The sequence below is a fragment of the Chiloscyllium plagiosum genome, chromosome 5 (assembly GCF_004010195.1).
Source record: "Chiloscyllium plagiosum isolate BGI_BamShark_2017 chromosome 5, ASM401019v2, whole genome shotgun sequence".
In the NCBI taxonomy this organism is placed as follows: Eukaryota; Metazoa; Chordata; class Chondrichthyes; order Orectolobiformes; family Hemiscylliidae; genus Chiloscyllium; species Chiloscyllium plagiosum.
The window spans coordinates 74961643-74982420 of NC_057714.1; the positions used below are offsets into that span (position 1 = coordinate 74961643).

The following is a 20778-nucleotide window of genomic DNA, read 5'->3' on the forward strand; positions in this document are numbered from 1 at the left end:
GATATAGTCAAATCAATTGATTTAACCTCTTAACACCTACATGTATGCAATTAGCCAAATAAAAATAAGTAAATCAGATAAAGCAGAAAATATCTTCAATACAATATTAAAAAGCACAGTCCACCTTCCTCATAGACAAGTTAATATATTGCTGAATCGCATCCTCTTTTGTAAATTCTGTGCACATTTTTATAGTTTTTGCTCCTATTAATTGAGTTCTTACATGAAACATTTTGCAAGTTCTGTGTTTAATACAAATGTGTATCTTTTGCTATAATCTTAAATCCAAGCAATAGCCTCCTCATTTGCTGAGATCCACAGAGTGTCTGAAGCCCAGCAGTGGAAGTTGGCAAGAGAGGGGCCCAAATTCTCCTGAATCTGTTTAGAAAGGAACATGGTATCACACAGAACTTACACCATTTGATAGATGAGCTTGTCACAAGGAATTTGTTGCTCCCTTCCTATGTTTCCCATTCCTTAATCCACATGTTATACATTACTACAAATTATTGTTGAAAAACAGTTTTTTTTTTCCAAAAACTTAACAGTTAGGCACATTAAGATTATGGTCTTATTATGTTGAATGTGGTTCAGGAGCACTGTATTGAAAGGCAATATCTAATAAAATGTTATACACTATTCGTAGCATTGAAACAACCTAAATTTAAAATATAAAAACACAGAACTTAACTTCACAAATTCCTAAGGAAGTTTTGTCTGAATGCACCTTCAAGGTGCTCCTGCTGTTGAAGGTGGAGTAAAGCCCCCTTTATTTAAAATATGCAAATAGTTTCCAGAAAGTAATGTTTATGTATGAGTTTCTGTTCATGTTTTGCCTTTTCCTGTTCCTCTATTTTTCAAACCTAGGGCTCTTCAAATAAATCACTTGCATGTGAATAAATTGTATTCATTGTTGAAATAAAGAAACTAGGATAAAACAATTTTTTTCTCCAAAATATCTGCAAGTTTATAACTTCATTATAGTCAACATCCCTAACAGTACTGATAATCAAAACAATTGTATCATAACTGTTTCAGCAACATCTTTTACCAATTCAACCTCTTACAGCATTTCTAAATTAACTTCAATTCTTGTATTTTTCACTTATAGCAACTACCCACCAGCAGGCATTTCTTTAAAAATAGTTTCTTCATTCAATTTTGATCTAGAGGTGGTTATAACCTCTCAAAAGTGAACATAATTTGACAAAAACACATTAATACACAGCACTTTCACATGATCTTAGAGTTACATTTTAGTAATTTCATACAACAGTTCTTAATTACAGAGTTGAGAAAGCAGAACTGTTCAGTCTCCATCATTTACTTTCAAAATATTGTAATTAGATTTGTTGAAATCAAATTAAATACATAGTATACAACCATTAATTAAATCGTTCTTTAAAAACACCTTTTGCTACTATTCAGATAATTAATATGCATGCACTTAAAAGGGAACAAAAAAAGTTTAATGCTACTTCAGTTCAATTAAAAAATCTGAACTACACCGCTGCATACAAGATTAAATTGATTATTGTAATAGATTAGACCTAATTTAAATAGAAATATTTATTTTGTGAAGATCAATTAATGCTTCAGGCTTGGCTTTTATTTTTAAGTTGTATGTGTTTGGTGATTGTGGTCTGAACATGTTCTGTGATGTGTTGAAGTAAAGCATCCACCTTTAAAATATTCACTAAACAAAGGTTAAAACTGTTCAAATATCTTCCATACATTATGGCAACAAATCTCTGCTGTCACTGGTTTAAGTGCTGAGAGTAGACAAGTATCAACTCTGGTTTATATTGCACATTTTTACAAGAGGTAATAACCTCAGTTCAGCTGCATAAGTTAAAAACATAGAAATTTCTTGAACTCAGTCCTTTTATTAGCACCCATTTGCAAATTATAAAACCTCCTCGAAATACAATGAAAATTTAAACACTACTAACAAAAAGAGTGAAGATTTTCCAGGCTCTACTCTAGTTTCACTAGTGATGATTTTAAAGCATCTTTTCAAAGAGGTCTTTCAAAATGGAACTAACAGTCATGAAGGAAAAAAAAACATATCAAATAAATCACAGACATTCCAAATAATTGCCATAATAGAAAAGAAATAAGTAGAACATGATAAATCAAGCATGGTGGAAATTGTTTTTAATTCTGCACATATTGAGCAAAAGTGATTCAACTTGAATTGAAACTAAGTAGGGGTCCATTTTGACCTATCCAACTAGACTGGTAAACAGGTTCCCAATTATTTTTGACCTTTTGTGACGTTAACTTGTAGAGTTCTACAGGCAGATGAAGTGCCACCTAACGCAGATAGATGCCTCAAATTTATACCAGTTTATAGTAGAACCAAACTCATCTTTTGAAAACTGGGGCCTGAACAAGACAATCCATCAAATACTTCCCTGCAGAAGCAGCATCGCAAGTGTCTGAAGACTGAAGAAGCTGTCCGAGTCTCAAACTTTCCTTTGTCGAACCAAAGACAGAAGTATTTCCCCAGGCTTGACATGAAAAATTACATCCTTCTTTACTATCACTTATCTGGAAATCAAAGGCTTCTCAATCTTCACCAGCTGGCAGCTTATCTACACCTGGATGGGCAACATTAAAGGGGAGGCATGGTCTAGTGGTTTTATTGCTGAATTGTTAATTCAGAGACATCAGCAATTTTTGGGAAGCGTGGGTTTGAATCCTGCCATGGCAAATGTAGAATTTGAATTCAATTAAAATCTGGAATTAAGAGTCTAATGGTGACCTGAATCCATTGTCAATTGTCAGGAAAAACCCATCTGATTCACAAATGACATCCTTAACTGGTCTAGCCTGCAGGTGACTGCAGTCCCACAGGAACGAGGCTGACTCTTAACTGGGACATTCAATGGGCAACAATTAGGGATGGACAATAAATGCTGGCCTAGCAACTGCCTCATCCCATGAATGAATTTTTAAAAAGTTGTGAGCAGTTAAAGTTAAAAATACTGTCTTTGCCCACGCAAGTGTGCGTTTTAGGTTCTCATTTTGAAATTTTCTGCATATGGGCCACACATGCTCAGTCCATTTGTAACAGATTTGGAGTGGCTTTGCCAATGATACTTGAATGTACCATTGATAACCACTTGTGAAAGGACCCTAAAATCATTTTGGGGGCATTTACTTTGAGAGCACCAAAGAGCAAGACTATTCATTCAGGCTCAAATAGATCCTTCAGGCCACGGCAGCTCTGTGTTGTGGAACTGACGCATAACTTAGGCCTTCCCACAACTGGTAAGCTACAAAGCAGGGTGCTCTTTTGGCCCCTCACCTCACTGGCACCATTTAAAGGAGACCTGAACTGGAAAATATGGTTCAGCTTCCCAAACCTGGCTCTGGGCAATGGTATGGCCACTCCATTGAAAATATATCTGGTTCAGATGAAAGTTGAAAATTTGCTTCAAGAAAATCAAATGCCATTTCATTAGATTCTAATACTCCTCCTGTTAATTTATGAATCCCATGAATCCATCAACTTTTCTGTGACCACTGTAAATCAAGGCCTTGTTTAGCTGCATTTCAGAATTAACTTGCACCATTATACTATACTTCTGCACATTGCGATTTGGACCTTCGGTGGTTACGAAAGGTACATAAAAACCTACAGATCCTGGAGCAAGAGTAAGCCATTCAGCCTATCAAAACTCCTCCACTATTCAATGGGATTATGACTGACTTTATTATTCCTGCCAGTTCTGATGACCTGTCAAGTCCTCTTGCTCATCAAGAATCTGTTTAAAAATATACAAACAGCTCCGCGCTTCTGCCATTTCCTCGGGAAGAAAGTTCCAAAGATTCACAACCCTCAGAAAAATTCTCATCTGTCTTAAATAGGTGACCCCTTCTTTTTAAACAGATGCTATTTAAAATATAAGTCCTTTTGTCTTCTTTCAATATGAAATCTTTGAGAGGGCAGAGCTACAAATTATACTACAAGCTTTCTGCAAAAAAAAACTTAAATTATGAATGCACTCCTTATAAATTCATTGTAACAGCCATTTTACAAAATTATCTTTAACTGTAACTTTAAACTTAAGTGTTTAGTTTATATCTCATTTTTAGTTTGCCAATTCAAAAGATAGAACATATCCATTTTATGAGTGATAATATTTTGTATCGTCATAAATACAAGCATTTTGTCTCATTTACAAAATAAGCAACAGAAGTACAATTTAAGGAATAAACTATACAATGCAAATGTCATATGTTTAATTTATAAGTTTTGTACCAAAATCACCAAGTTATAGAGAGATAACAAAATTCAATCTGTACTGAATTGCAAACTCTATTTTTAATTTAAATGACAAAGATATTTAGACTCTGTTGCAAAACCAAGATAAACTCAGTCCAACGTAGATAAAATCCATCATGCAATCTAATTTATGAATTCACTCGTCTGTCATTGGCTGTTCCAAAGTTAGTGGCAAATGGACAATGTAAACATGACTCATATTGGCATTACTACCTTTAAACAGCAACACATGTTTAAAGTGGATTTTGGCCCTTTGTGGGCTGAAGTGCTCAAATGTTACACCATATGAGTCACCAAAGCCATTTCTTGCTGCTGCCCTGTACATAACTGGTCATCTAATTAGGCAAGGTAATTAATTAACTGAAAACATTCAGTTTATTAATTATGGCTGAAGCACCTTAGATAATGACTCAAAAGTATTAAAAAGGGGCATTTTATGTCATTAAAACTGCAGCTGATGTTACAGAATTGTCTTTGTAAACAAGTCCCCAGTATAACTGTGGGATTGGAAATTTACAGAATGACAAAATTATTGTATTTACTTATTAGCTATGGTCATCTGTCCATTATCAGTCACATACATGCATTAAGCATCATGAGACTTGATCCACCGTGACTGTAAAAAAGGAGGCAGCCCTCACCTTTGCACCAGGATGACAGCTAAAGTTGTAACAACAGTGTCATTTATTGGAATATCACTGCGAAAGGGATAAAAATGTTACTATTATACTTCAAGAACCACAGAATCGGTGAGTTTGTCTGGAGTCAGCTTCAAATTTTAGCATCTAATTAAAGCAATCTGTAAATACAAAATTAGAAGGTGGAGTTTCACTAAATAATCCATACATAACTTCATCATGTTTTATGCAGAGCTGTTTATTTTGGTTCCATGATTCTCGTACCTCAGAATCATTGAATAGGTCGCACTGAGGTTTTGGTTGTTTATTTTCCATCCCCTTTTACACGTAGAATTCAGATTCCATTTGGATAACATTGATCTGAATGGAGTTTCAAACATTTAGCATTTATATAATGGAGACAATCTGGGTAAATGTATCAAGGGCAAGAATTTACACCAAAGCGTGCAAAATAGGAAATGTCACAGACATGCCATCATGACATAAGAATCAATTAATGACAGTGGATAATAATTCAAATCCATTCCAGGCATTTTAATTTGGACACATTGAAGCAACTTTTGTATCAGTCTGGAATGGTAATATAGATCATTTTAATTCCAAATTGATCAAAGTTGGGGGAATTCATAGCATTTATGCAATGCCTTTGATTCAGGTTAACTGTCAATTCAGATTGAATCTTCATTTACAATGTTGGTGTAAATGGGGTTTGAACAGTATAACGATCCTGAGAGAAGCACCAATATTTCATCAATGTTCTAATCCTCTTTTTCTTTGATCACCTCTCCATGAAGCACCTTCCTTCTTTGACGAAGCATGTGGAAATACAGTTGTGGAAAAACTTCATTGAAAATAAATTTGGGAAAAAAGAGAAACCAGTATTAGACTAATAAGATGCAAACTTCATAAATAGTTATTGGTCCTTACAGATACATCTATGACTTTATTCATATCTGATTAAAGCTTCCATTGAGGCCATGCAGGACACAACATTTGTGCAATGTGAACCATACAATTTTAAAGCTTATGTTTTTTTAAACACATGCAAAGGCTAGGCTAATATGGCCCACAATGTTGGCCAAATTGCTGTAATGACATCTTGTGCACTCCCGAATTTACAAGTTAAGCACCACCTCCTTTTAATGTTGCATAATTAGAGGTGTCACCTGTGTGAGAGCACGGAGCCGTACAAACATATTGTCACAACACTGTTTAACCTGTTGGAGGTGCCCGAGCATAACTTCTTTAATGAACTAAATTTCCAAATAATGTAGATGTACATTATGCCATTATCATCACATGAAGGAAAGTATGATATATGTTAAAATGAGTCTTGAGGGGGAGAGCAAACAAAAGGCCCACTTACAGAATAATTCTGGAGTATTAGAAATGCAGACAATGATGTGGCAGTTGAGTTGACTTTAAGGTTTATTTGAACTCTGCTAGCAATTGTACATATGCCCACTACATGTGGCAAATTGTCTGGGTCTTTGCAGCATGAATTTTTCAAAAGCCTCCCTCGGTTCCTGATTCAAACCAGTGTAAGTAATATTTGACCAATGGGCAAGAGTGAAATTTCAGCTGAAGACTACTGGAGTAACAGTTCCTCGTACTCCGGGAAGTGGTAGGAATGGTAAACATGAGGGCATAGCACTATGGAAGCATTCCTTTTCCATACACAAGAAAACCATGGTGGCTCAGTGGTTAGCACTGCTGCCTCACAGCACCAGGTCCCAGGTTCAATTCCAGCCTTGGGTGACTGTTTGTCTCTGCATGGGTTTTCTCCGGGTGCTCTGGTTTCCTCACACCGTCCAAAGATGTGCAGGTCAGGTGAATTGGCCATGCTAAATTGCCCATAGGTTAGGTGCATTAGTCAGAGAGAAATGGGTCTGGGTGGGTTACTCTTCGGAGGGTCAGTGTGGACTTGTTGGGCCAAAGGGCCTATTTCCACACTAAGGGGTATCTAATCTAAAAACACCATTTTTGGCACCTTCTAACCTTGACTTCCTCTTTCATTTAGGTGACTTAGAAAAGAAGTCTTTACAAAGACTACAGTTTAAAGTTGAGCTGGGATGTGAGACAAGAACATTAGATTTTAATGTATTTGAAGAAGAATCCCATTATTTTCCAAAACCCAATAGGCAGCAGTACAATCAATGGGTCTAAATTTCTGCAGCCACTTTTATTCTCAACAACCTGGTTTGCCAGGCAGAATTATAATGATCCCTTTTCTTAAAATTGGTTTGAATCATATGTTTGGTCACCTGCAAGGAAGAGGGAGCTGATAAAGGATACGATATTCTAGGGTTGCGCCCTCACCTGTAGTATTATGCTCAATTTAAATGCTATACTATAAGAAGAATGCAAATGCTTTAGAGAGTTAGCAAGTTTTGTAGCTCAGGTTGAGGTTCTGGATGTAGATTTGCTCGCTGAGCTGGAATGTTCATTTTCAGATGTTTCGTCACCACACTCAGTAACATCTTCAGTGACCTCCGACGCAGCATTGCTGATGATTCATGCTTTCTACTTGTGTGTTTGGGTTTCTTTGGGTTGGTGATGTCATTTCCTGTTGAATTATTGAACTACAAAAGCAATCACCCCAACATCCACAAACGAAGCTGCATCAGAACATTATTCCAACGAACCACCACACACTGCAGCACAGAGGAACTATGCAGAACAGAGGAAAATCACCTATACAGTGTACTCAAAAAGAACGGATACCCAATGAACACACACTGCAGATTTCTCAGCAACAAACCCAAACAAGTAGACAAAACATGCCCAGAGGCTACTCTGAGCCCATGGCATCATGGTAGCCCACAAACCCACCAACACACTAAAACAGCAGCTAATGAACTTGAAAGACCCTAAATAGGCGACAAGCAAAACTAATGTCATTTACAAAATACTGTGCAAGGACTGTAACAAATATTACATTGGACAACAGGCAGAAAACTAATCACCAGGATAGATGATCAAAACGACATGACCCTCTCTTACTAATATCCTTATGTACTGATGAGGAAGGACACCACTTTGACTGGGACAACACATCCATCCTAGGACAAGCCAAACAGAGACACACACGAGAATTCCTAGAAGCGTGGCATTCCAACCAGAACTCTATCAACAAACACATTGACTTGGACCCAATTTACCACCCCGAGAAAAAGAACAGGAAAAGACATCACCACAGGGAATGACATCAACCAACCCAAAGAAACTCAAATATATAAATAGAAAGCAAGAATCATCAGCAATGCTTCATCTGGAGGTTACTGAAGATATTACCCAGTATGTTGATGAAACATCTGAAAATGAACCTTCCAGCTCCATGAAGTTTAGAGAGTGTACAGAAGAGGATTATGAGGAAACCTCATTTATGAGGAAAGATAGGATGACTATTTTCTTTGAGAGGAGAGGAGAGAAGAGAAGCCTAAGCAAAGATTTTCATGAGAATTCTGGACAGAGTGAATAGGGAGAAATATTCCCATCTGTAAATGGATCGAGAACCAGGTGGCATTGTTTTTAAAATGCTTTGTAAAAGAAGCAAATGCAAGGGGAGAAAAAAATTGTTCTCATAGTGAGTAGTTAGGGTCTGACATGTATTACCTGTAAGTGTGGTAGAGGCAGGTTCAATTGAGGCTTTTGAGTGGGTGTTGGATCGTTATTTAACTAGAAACAGAGTACAGTGCGAGAGGAAAAAGGCAGCTTAAAGTTGAGTTGGGATGTGAGACAAGAACATTGGATTTTAATGTATTTGAAGAAGCATCCCATTATTTTCCAAAATCCAATAGGCAGCAGTACAATCAAAGGGATTCAAATCAAAATGCAGAGAGTTGGTGCAGACATGATAGGCCAAAAAAGCTCTTCCTGCATCATAACACTTCTGTAATTCTGACAGATCATAACAGCACATGTTACAGGAGCAGACTGGGGCCATTCAGATTTTTGAGTCTGCTCTGCCATTCAATCAAGGCTGATATGTTTCTCAATTCCATTTTCCTGCATTCTCCCTGTAGCCTTTCATCCCCTTACTAATCAAGTCTTAAATAGACTCAATGACTTGGCCTCTACAGCCTTCTGTGGCAATGAATTCCACAGATCGACCATCCTCTGGCTGAAATTCCTTATCTCAGTTCTAAAGGGCCGTCACTTCATTCTGAGATTGTGACCCTTAGTCCTAGTATCTCCTACAGGTGGAAACATTTTCTCCATGTCTACATTATTCGGCCTCTCAGTATTCTATGAGTTTCAAACTCATCCTTCTAAACTCTATTGAATACATGTCCAAAGTTGTTAACTGCTCCTCTTATGACAAGCCCTTCATCCCTGGGATCATTCTTGTAAATCTCCTCTGGACCTTCTACACCAATGCCACTACATCCTTCCTTAGAAATGGGTCCCAAAACCCCTCACAATATTCCAAATGCAGTCTGACCAAAGCTTTATACTGCCTTAGCAATACATCTCGGCTCTTATCATCTAGCCCTCTTGGTTGGGAAGTCAAATGCATTGTTGGCATTCCTTTCACCAACTGAACCCGCATATTAATCTCATGACAATTCTGAATAAGGAATCCCAAGTCTCTTTGCACTTCAGATTTCCAAAGCCTTCCCGTTTAGAAAATATTGTATGCCTTTACTCTTCCTACCAAACTGTATAACCTCACACCTTCCCAAGTTGCATTTCATCTGCCACTTCTTTGCCCACTCTCCTCACCTGTTCAGGTCCTTCTGCAGCTTCCCCACTTCCTCAACACTTCCAGTCCCTCCAACTATTGTTGTGCCATCTGAAAACTTAGGAACTATTCCGTCAGTTCCTTCATCCAGATTGTTAATGAATAAGGTGAATAGCAGTGGCCCCTGGATCCCAGCCAGTCACTGGCAACCATCCTGAAAAATACCCCTTTATCCCCAATCTGTTTTCTGCCAGTCAGCCAAATCATCTATCCATGCCAGTACTTTGCCCCTAACACCATGTGTTCTCACATTATTTTGCAGCCTCCTGTGTGGCACCTTGTCAAAGGCCTTCTGGAAATCCACATGGATCACATCGACTGGTTTCTGTTTCTCTAACTTACTCATTTCCTCCTCAAGGAATTCTAAACAGATTTGTCAGGCATGACCTCTCTTTTTGACAAAGCTGTGCTTACTTGGCATTATTTTACCATGCACTCCCAATTACTCCTCAATCTTATCCTTCATAACGGACTCTAAAATCTTATCAAGACTGAGATCAGGCTAAGCAGCCTATAGTTTCCTGTCTTCTGCCTCCTTCCCTTCTTAAACAGGGTGTTACATTCGCTATTTTTGAGTGCTCTGGGACGCTCCCTGGGTCCAGTGATTTCTGAAAGATCACTATCAATGCCTTTTCAATGTCCTCAGCCATTTCCTTCAGAATTCTGGGGTATAGTCCATCTGGTCTGGGTGATATATCCATCTTCAGACCTTTCCACTTCCCAGCACCTTGTGCATAGAGTTGGCTATTACACTTACCTCTGCCCCCCTGACTCTCGAAATTCTAGTACATGCTACTGGTGTCTTCCAATATGAAAACTGATGCAAAAGTACCTATTCAGTTCCTCTGCCATTTTTTTTGCTATCCTATATTACTTCTCCAGCCTCAGTTTCCTGTGGTCCAAAACCCACTCGTGCCTCTTCCCTTTCAGTTATCCAAAAAATTTCTTTGCAATTTTTAAAAAAATTATTAGCTAGCTTACTCTCCTATTTCATCTTCTCTCCTCTTTATTGCTTTCTTCAGTTTTCCACTGTTTAAAAGCTTCCCATTCCGCTGGCTTCCCTCTAATCATCACCAAATTATTAGCTTTTTCTTTTCATTTTATGCTGTCCTTAGTTTGCCTTGACAGCCAAGGTTGCCTCGTACTCCCCTTGTTACATTTCTTTTTTCCTTGAGAAAGATTTCTGTTGTGTCTCCCGAATTATCCCGAAAATCTTCTGCCGTTGCTGCTCCACCATCTTCCCTACCAGTCCACTCTGGCCAGCTCCTCCCTCATATTGTCACCTTTACTCAATTGTAATACTGTTAAATCTGATTCAATCTTCTCTCTCTCAAACTGCAGGGTTACTTCTATCGTATCGTGGTCACTACCCCCTAGAAGTTCCTTCACCTTCAGCTCCCTAAAAAGGTCCACCTCAATTCACATCATTACCTATTCCTTAGTGGGCTCTACCACAAGCTGTTCCAAATAAACCATCTTGTAGACATTCCTTTTCTTGAGATCTGCTACCAACCTGATTTTTCCAGTCCACCAGAGGAACCTTAATTATCCAAAGGATGTAGGAGTATTTTGTTCGGTTAATCAAATGCCGGATAACATGGTTTAGCCAAGCATCGGGACCTTGCGATCTTGCCGGATCATCCACTATTTGGATAGTTGAATGCTGGATAATCAAGGTTTTCCTGTACTGAAGTCTCCCATAATTATTTCACTAGTCCCTCTTGCATGTCATTTCTCCCTCCTGATTTATTTTCTTCCCCACATCCTGACTGCTAGAAGGCCTGTACAAGACTTCCATCATGGTCTTTTTTCTCAAATCTACCCGCACAGATTCTTTGACCTCTGACTCTACATCACTTCTTGCTATCAATTTAATTTCATTTCTTACTAATAAAGCTACCCCACTCCCTCTGCACATCTGCCTGTCCTTTCAAAAGGATATGTATCCTTGGATATTTAGTTCCCAGTTTTGGTCTGGTTGCAGCCATATCTCCGATACCCATACGGCATACCTGTCAATTTCAAACTGTGCTGAAAGCTCATTGTTCTTGTTTCCTATACTGTGTACGTTTAAGTATAACATCCTCAGTCGTGCATTGATTGCTCTCCCTCTTATAAAACTGTCCCCTTATCTGCTGTGCCTGAAGTTAGATTCTGACCCTTTCCATACTGTGTCCGGAAACTTTAAGCATTCCTAGTGCTATCAACTAGAACTTAAACTCAAAGTCTAAAATCAATTAGGACAATCACTTTGCACCAATATATTCTATGTAGCTAATGATTTTGTGTGCAAAATAGGTAGCTGCAATCGTATTCCCAGCAGAACAAAATCACAATTAAAAAGTTTTTGTTTCGATGCAAATTTTTGCCACTAAGTAAATAACAATTTCATGTAACACCAATTGTGTCAAAAAGGATTTTAAAGCATTTCTAGTTGCTCACGCTTGTGGATTCTTTCAATTGTGCTGTGTTTTGAATCATTATTAATCTAGACTAAACTGGCACACACGTGAGCAAGTTAGTAAGACATTAACATTGGTTCAAATAAAATTTCTCCTATTAAGTTTACCACATAAACCAATAAAACATACTTACGTGGTATATATGCTATCATTACAATGATAAGACAAGTGTAGTAGTCAAAAGAGACATTGAACTTATTTGGAAGTCTCAGAGAATACATGCCAGATTTCTTTACGAAAGGCAGGGCACCATAAATTGTAAGAAGTTCACCAACCACACCAATTGGATACAAGATGATGAAGAAGTTGTATCTGCAAATAAAAATAATGTAAAAATCACAGATGTTGAATATCAACAAAAATTACTGTCATAATATTCCAGATCTTCACAACATAAAAGAAAGAGATTTTAGAAAATTTTAAGCAGATATGCTTTTAGTTTTGTCTCGGGTTGTGAGACATTTATATTTGAATGCATATGCTCAGTATAATTAACAATTAGGCAATTTTACAATCTGTAAAATTAGAACTGTATGTCCAGGTACATATTATTACAAGGTAGTTTGCAGTAACCAGGTGTTGGAATGGATTTGCTGACAGGCTTTCAAAGTCTTGGCCTGTGTTCAAACCCATCCAAAACTGATGAGCTCAAGGTTGTCAGGATCCAATGTGAACAAGTTTCAGTAATCGCAACCACATCACAGCAATTATGTATATATGGCAAAAGCGAGCATTCAGCACTAGCTGTAATGTCATTCAGGATAACCAGGCCAGGGAAGAAAAATATGCGCCATGGGATTCTAAAGCGGGGGTTCAGTCATACTGTTGGAACAAAGTAGCTGGAACTTTGCCCTCTGTATGCAGCCATGCGATGATTGACCAAAATGTATGTCTGATGCTACATATTCCAAAGCTCTCATGCCCTTCAGCTTAGGAAACAGCACAAAGCCTTCCATATGAACAAACATGATCAAAAAAGCCTAACAGGAACTGGACTTTACAAATGCACATATAAACCAGGAAGTATTACTTCAACAATGAAGAATGCCTACATGTGGTTCCAGACCCGCAGCAATGTGGTTAACTCTCAACTTACCTTTGGGCAATTAGGATGGGCCATAAATGCTGGCATGGTCAGCAACATCTATGTCCTGTGAATGAATAAAAGTTGCCTCCTTTGATCTGTCTCCAAAGCATTTACATCCTTTCTTAAGTATGGAAATCGAAACTGCACACAGTATTAGAGGTGTAGTTTTACCAATACCTTGCATGATATCCATTAAATTTATTTTTTATATGGTATTCCATTGGTTTTAATTACTTGCTGTACCTGCATACTAACCTTGCACTGCAGAATTCTGCAATTGTATTCTGTTTTAGGAATGCTCTGCTTTCTTACTCTTCCTCCAATGTGAGAAACTTCACATGTTCCCATAATATAATCCATTTGCTACCTATGTTGCCTGTAGCCTCATTACATCCACTTCAAAACATCCTTTCCTACCTATCATTGCCTGAAACATAGGATCTGTACAACAATATCAGACTTTGTTCAACTAATCTTTGCAGTAGTTGTATAATCTGGGACTTTTAGTGAAGAGGATTTTACAGGAGGATACATAATTGCTTCAGTCTAACTCTGGGCTCTTAAAGATCCTGAGTTTTACTTGCTTCACTACTAATGCACTATACAATTATAACAAAACATGCCAACTTTAATATTCCATTCCCCTGCAATAAAGGACAACATTCCATTTTCCTTTCTAATCACTTCCAGTACCTGTGTACTAACTTTGTGATTCATGTACCAAGACTGCCAGATTCTTCTATATCTCAGAGCTCTGCAATTTCGCTTTGTCTAAATAACATGCTGCTTTTCTGTTCTTTCTAGAGTGCATAAATTCACATGTTCTAACATTATACTCCATCTACAAACTTTTGCCCTCTCATTTAACCTATCTATATTCCTTTGCAGAATTGTCATGTTCTCTCCACAAATTACTCATCTACCTATCTTTATAATATGAGCAAGATTTTATTATATATTTGGATTTCTTTAGCCAAGTCATTAATATAAATTGTGTATAGCTGAAGCCTTAGCATAGTTCTCAGTGTGCATGACCAGTATACATTGTTCTAACAAACTGTCCCAAAAACACTCCATAAGCTCATCATCCAGGTTCCCTTTGTCAAACTAATCCGTCCAATCTATATACAGATTAAAACCACCTTTCATTATTGCTATAGCTGTCACAAAGTTGGTCCCTTTTTTCTAAAAGCTGATTTTTTTTCTCAAGGATACTGTGTCCTTGATTTTTTTTCAGTGGGGTTGTAAATGGGCTGGGCTCTGATTAGACTAGTTTGGCACAGAGATGAAAAGGATTTTGAGAGGCCTTTATTTTATATGTGAACAGATGAGACTTCAGGCCAAAGTGGTCATGTTTTAGAAGTGGCCTGTAAAATGGAAGGGGAGTGGTCAGCTCTCTAGCTGAGCAGTTCAGTCCAGAACTAGTTAGGAGTTCAACAGTGAGCTGCGTGAAAACTCTCTTTTTCCTTCTGCACTTCTAACGTCAATCGATAAGCATCTGTTCCTTTTTTTACTGTGTTGTGAGGTGGTTTGCTTATTGGGACTGTTGTGTATATTCGGGACAGCATAATTAAGTCTAGTTTGGATAGACTGAGTTCTGTAGGGGTTTTTTTATTCTGTTCTGTGTGTTTCATTGTGTAATTTTGTGAATAAATATTTGTCTGTTTTAAAACCTGGTAGTCAATCTCGCTAACGTACTCCAGGTAATTTTCACTGTACACTTACTGAAACAAATTGCAAAGTTATGGTCTGGGCTGCCTGCTTAAGAATGTTTTAAGTGATCTGGCCTAGTCCATAACAAATCTTTCTCACAAACTCCCATTATTTCTTCCCCATGCTTTTCGACAAATATATTAAGGACAAAAAAGAGTAACTAATGAGAGAATAGGACACCTTAAAGATCAGCAAGGCCACCTGTGTGCGGAACTGCGAGATGGTGTGGCATACTAAACAAGTATTTTGCATCAGTGTTTACTGTGGAGAAGGATATTAAAGCTAGAGAAATCAGTTACAGAACTGGTCGAACGTAAAAAAGTGCTTGTGGAGGGTTGCTTTTCAGACTGGAGGCTTGTGGTGTGCCACAAGGTTCGGTGCTGGATTCACTGCTTTTCTTCATTTATATAAATTATATGTATGCACAAATAGGAGGTCTGGTTAGTAAGTTTGCAGATGACACCGAAATTGGAGGTGTAGTGGACACGGAGGAGGTTACCTGAGAGTACAACAGGATCTTGATCAGATGTGCCAATGGGCCAAGGAGTGGCAGATGGAGTTTAATTTAGATAAATGTGAGGTGCTGAATCTTGAAAAGGCAAATCAGGGCAGGACTTATCCACTTAATGGTAGGGCCCTGGGGAGTGTTGCTGAACAAAGAGATCTTGGAATGATTCATTGTTCCTTGAAAGTGAAGTCGCAGGTAAATAGGATAATGAAGGTGGAATTTGGTATTCTTGCCTTTATTGGTCAGAGCATTGAGTATAGGAGTTGAGAGGTCATGTTCTGGCTGTACAGGTTATTGGTTAGGCCACTTTTGGAATACTGCCAGCAATTCTAGTCTCCCCACTATAGGAAGAATGTTGTGAAACTTGAAAGCTTTCAGAAAAGAATTACAATGGTGTTGCCAGAGTTTGAGGGTTTGAACTATAAGGAGAGGCTGAATAGGCTGGAGCTGATTTCCCTGGAGCATTGGAGTGTGAGGGGTGACCTTATAAAGTTTATAAACTCATGAGGGGCATGGATAGGGTAAATAGATAAGGTCTGTTCCCTGGGGTGATGTGTCCAAAACTAGTGGGCATAGGTTTAGAGTGAGAGGGACAAGCTTTAAAAGGGACCTATGGGGCAACCTTTTCATGCAGAAGGTGGTGCATGTATGGAATGAGGTGTCAGAGGAAACGGAGGAGGCTGGTACAATCACAACATTTAACAGGCATCTGGAGGAGTAAAGAATGGGAAGGGTTGAGAGGGATATGGGCCAAATGCTGGCCAATGGGACTTGATTTATTTTGGATATCTTGTTGGCATGGATGAGTTGGACAGAAGATTCTATTTCTGCGCTATACATCTCTATGACCCTGGGCCTCTACAGGTGCGATTATTGTAAGGGTCATAAACCACTTCCACAAGCAACTTCCTATTCTACTAATTTTCATCTCCAACTAAACAGGTTCCATGTCTTAACTTTATGAACCATGGCACAAATGTCATCCTCTATTAACCGCTTTTTAGAGAGTCATACAGCACGGAAACTAGTTAATTGAATCAGAAATTGGCTAGCTGAAAGAAGATATAGGGTGGTGGTTGATGGAAAGTAGTCATCCTGGAGTTCAGTACCTAGTGGGGTACCGCAAGGATCTGCTTTCGATCCACTGTTGTTTGTCATTTCTATAAATGACCTGGATGAGGGCATAGACAGATAGTGTCATCCGCAAATTTACTAACCTAAGGTCAGTAGAGTTGTGGATACTGACGGAGGATGCTGTAGGTTACAAAGAGACATAGATAAGCTGCAGAGCTGGGCTGAGAGGTAGCAAAGGTCCAACCTACCTATCTCCTTTTCCACCTATCCACTCCACCCTCTCCTCCCTGACCTATCACCTTCATCTCCTCCCCCACTCACCCATTGTACTCTATGCTACTTTCTCCCCACCCCCACCCTCCTCTAGCTTATCTCTCCACGCTTCAGGCTCACTGCCTTTATTCCTGATGAAGGGCTTTCGCCCAAAACGTCGATTTCGAAGCTCCTTGGATGCTGCCTGAACTGCTGTGCACCACTAATCCAGAAGGTAGCAAATCGCGTTTAAGTGTGAGCTGATTCACTTTGAAAGGAGCAACAGGAATAAAAAGTACTGGGCTAATGGTAAGACTCTTGGTAGTGTAGATGAGCAGAGAGATCTCGGTGTCCAGGTACATAGACCCTTGAAAGGTGCCATCCTGGTTGACAGGGTTGTTAAGGCAGCCTACGGTGATTTAGTTTTTATTGGTAGAGGGACTGCGTTTCAGAACCATAGTATCATGTTGCAGCTGTACAAAACTCTGGTGCAGCAACATTTGGAGTATTGCATACAGTTCTGGTCACCGCGTTATAGGAAGGATGTGGAAGCTTTGGAAAGGATTCAGAGGAGATTTACTAGGATGTTGCCTGGTATGAAGGGAAGCTCTTACAAGGAAAGGCTGAGGGAATTGAGGCTGTTTTCATTGGAGAGAAGGAGGTTGAGAGGTGACTTAATTGAGATATATAAGATTATCAGAGGGTTAGATAGTTTAGACAGTGAGAGCCTTTTTCTTCAGATGGCAATGGCTAGAATGAGGGTACATATCTTTAAATTGAGGGGTGATAGATATAGGACAGATATCAGAGGTAGTTTCTTTACTCAGAGTAGTAGGGGTGTGGAACACACTGCCTGCAATAGATGAAGACTTGCCAACTTTAAGGGCATTTAATTGGTCATTGGATAGGCATATGGACAAGAATGGAATAGTGTAGATCAGATTGGTTCCACAGTTCGGCGCAACATCAAGAGCCAAATGGTCTGTTCTGCAGTGTAATGTTTGATGTTTTTGACACTTCGACCCAATTCATCTATGCCAACCAGATATCCTAATCTAATCTAGTCCATGTGCCAACATTTCATCCGTATCCCCCCAAACCTTTTCAATCCATAGACCTATGCAGATGCCTTTTAAATATTGAAATATTTATTAAAATATTAAATATTTTAAATATTAAATACCTGACCTCCATCACTCCTTCTGGCAGCTCCTTCCATACACCCTGCGAGTGAAAATGCTCCCCTTTTGGCCCCTTTAAATCTTTCCCCTCTCATCTTAAATCTATGCCATCTAGTTTTGGATTCCCCTACCCCAGGGAAAAAACCTTAGCTATTCACCCTATCCATACCCCTTGTAATTTTATAAACTTCTAGAAGGTCAACCCTCAGCCTCACACAGTCCAGGGCAAAAAGCCCCAGCCTATTCAGTTTTTCCCCCAACGGTCAAATTCTCCAATCCTGGTAACATTCTCATAAATCTTCTCTGAACCCTTGAATAAAATCTTTCCTGTAGCAGGAAGATGCCTAGAACTGAACGCAGTATTTTAAGAGTGGCCTAACTAATGTCCTGTACAGCTGCAACATGACCTCCCAACTACTGTACTCAGTGCACTAACCAATGAAGGCAACTTTGCCAAATGCATTCTTCACATCTTGTTTATCTGCGACTCCACTTTCAAGGAACTATGTACTCGCACCATAGGTTTCTTTGTTCAGCAACACTCCGCAGGGACCTAAAATTAACTGTGTAAGTCCTGGCCTGATTTGCCCTACCAAAATGCAACACCTCACATTTATTTAAATTAAACTTCATCTGCCACTCCTCGCCCCATTGGCCCATCTGATTAAGGTTCCATTGTACTCCGAGGTAACCTTCTTCACTACACCACCAATTTTGTCATCAGCCAAATTACCAACTATATCTCCTGTATTCACCTCCAAATCATTTACATAAATGATGAAAAGCTTGACAATGTTGTACCATTTATTCATAAGCAATGGAATGCTCATTGAGCCTCACTGTTGGCAGCAAACGAATATGATTCTATGAAAATGTTGCAATTCTCTGTTCCATATTAAAGCACATCCTCTGCCCTAATGGATTTCCTCCAAGTTGCTTTCATAACTTTAAATATTGTTTTCCATTTTGATAAGTGAAAACTTAACTAAATGAATTCAAACCTGCATGTATCTTTGTTTACACTCAGGGATACGTAGCACGGACAGCCAAGTCTCTGGTATGGAGACAGGCTCTAATGTAATGAGAAGTATTTTAGGTTCCAACCGATCGATTGTGTTAAGAGAATCTCCAGTCAGAGGGACAGACAGACGTTTCTGTGGCCAGCAGTGAAAAATCAGAATGGTGTGTTGTTTCCCTGGTGCCAGGATCAAGGATGTCTCAGAGAGGGTGCAGAGTGTTCTCAAGGGGGAAGAGGGACCAGCAGGAGGTCATTGTACACATTGGAACCAACGACACAGGAAGGGAAAAGGTTGAGATTCTGAAGGGAGATTACAGAGAGTAAGGCAGAAATTTTAAAAGGATGTCCTTGAGACCAGTAATATCTGGATTACTCCCGGTGCTACAAGCTAGTGAGGACAGGAATAGGAGGATAGAGCAGATGAATGCATGGCTGAGGAGCTGGTGTACAGGAGAATCCTTCACATTTTTGGATCATTGGAAGCTCTTTTGGGGTAGAAGTGACCTGTAAAAGGAGGACAGATTGCACCCACATTTGAAGAGGACTAATATACTGGCAGGGAGATTTGTTAGAGCTGCTCAGGAGGATTTAAGCTCGGAAGGTTGGGGGGGGATGTGGAGTTGGGACCCAGGAAGATAGTGAGGAAAGATTTCAATCTGAGACTGGTACAATTGAGAACAAAAGCAAGTCAAACAGTCAGGACAGGCAGGGACAAAGCAGGGAACAAGGTAGGACAGATAAATTAAATGGCATTTTTTTCAATGCAAGAGGCAAAGAGGGAAGGCAGATAAACTCAGGGCATGGTTAGGAACATGGGACTGGGATATCATAGCAATTACGGATAAGTGACTCAGGGATGTACAGGACTGGCAGCTTAGTGTTCCAGGATACAAATGCTACAGGAAAGACAGAAATGTGTGTGTGTGTGGGGGGGGGGGGGGAGAAACGTTAGTGGCGTTTTTAGTAAGTGATAGCATCACAGCTGTACTTAGGGAGGATATACCCAGATATAGATCCAGGGATGTTATTTAGGTGGAACTAAGAAATAAGAAAGAGATGATCACCTTACTGGGATTGTATTATAGACCCCCTAATTGTGAGGAGATCTCAGTTATCCGTAAGAATAATTGGGTGGTTATGGTAGGGGATTTTAACTTTCCAACCATAGACTGGGACTGCCATAGTGTTATGGGTTTAGATGGAGAGGTATTTGTTAAGTGTGTACAAGACAATTTTCTGATTCAGTATGTGGATGTACCTACTAGAGAAGGTGCAAAATTTGACCTATTCTTGGGAAATAAGGCAGGGCAGGTGACTGAAGTGTCAGTAGGGGAGCACTTTGGGGCCAGCGAACATAATTCTATTTGTTTTAAAATAATGATGGAAAAGGATAGACCAGATCTAAAAGTTGAAGTTCTAAATTGGAGGAAGGCTAATTTTGACAGTATTGGGCAAGAACTTTCAAAAGCTGACTGGGGGCAGATGTTCACAGGTAAAGGTACAGCTGGAAAATAGGAAGCCTTCAGAAATGAGATAACGAGAATCCAGAGAAAGTATATTCCTGTTAGGGTGAAAGGAAAGGCTGGTAAGTGTCGGGAATGCTGGATGACTAAAGAAATTGAGGGTTTGGTTGAGAAAAAGAAGGAAGCATACGTAAGGTATAGACAGGATAAATCGAGTGAATCCTTAGAAAAGTATACTCCTACTGCCCTTATACTCAAGAGACAAATCAGGAGGGCAAAAAGGGGACATGAGATAGCTTTGGCAAATTGAGTTCAGGAGAATCCAAAGGGTTTTTACAAATACA

The 20778-nt window shown here is 39.1% G+C and overlaps 1 protein-coding gene across 2 annotated transcripts in view; it reads right to left on the reverse strand.

Annotated features, from left to right (window-relative positions):
* Window positions 1-5145: 5145 nt before the first annotated feature.
* Window positions 5146-20778, reverse strand: part of hacd1 (3-hydroxyacyl-CoA dehydratase 1) — a 71592-nt gene continuing 55959 nt past the window's right edge. For both annotated transcript variants that reach the window (XM_043690388.1, XM_043690387.1), the window contains exons 6-7: window positions 12272-12450; window positions 5146-5773 (exon numbers count right to left, since the gene is read on the reverse strand). In XM_043690388.1, the coding sequence (XP_043546323.1) occupies window positions 5691-5773; window positions 12272-12450 (262 nt within the window). In that variant the 3' untranslated portion in view covers window positions 5146-5690. The remainder of the gene's footprint in view (window positions 5774-12271; window positions 12451-20778) is intronic.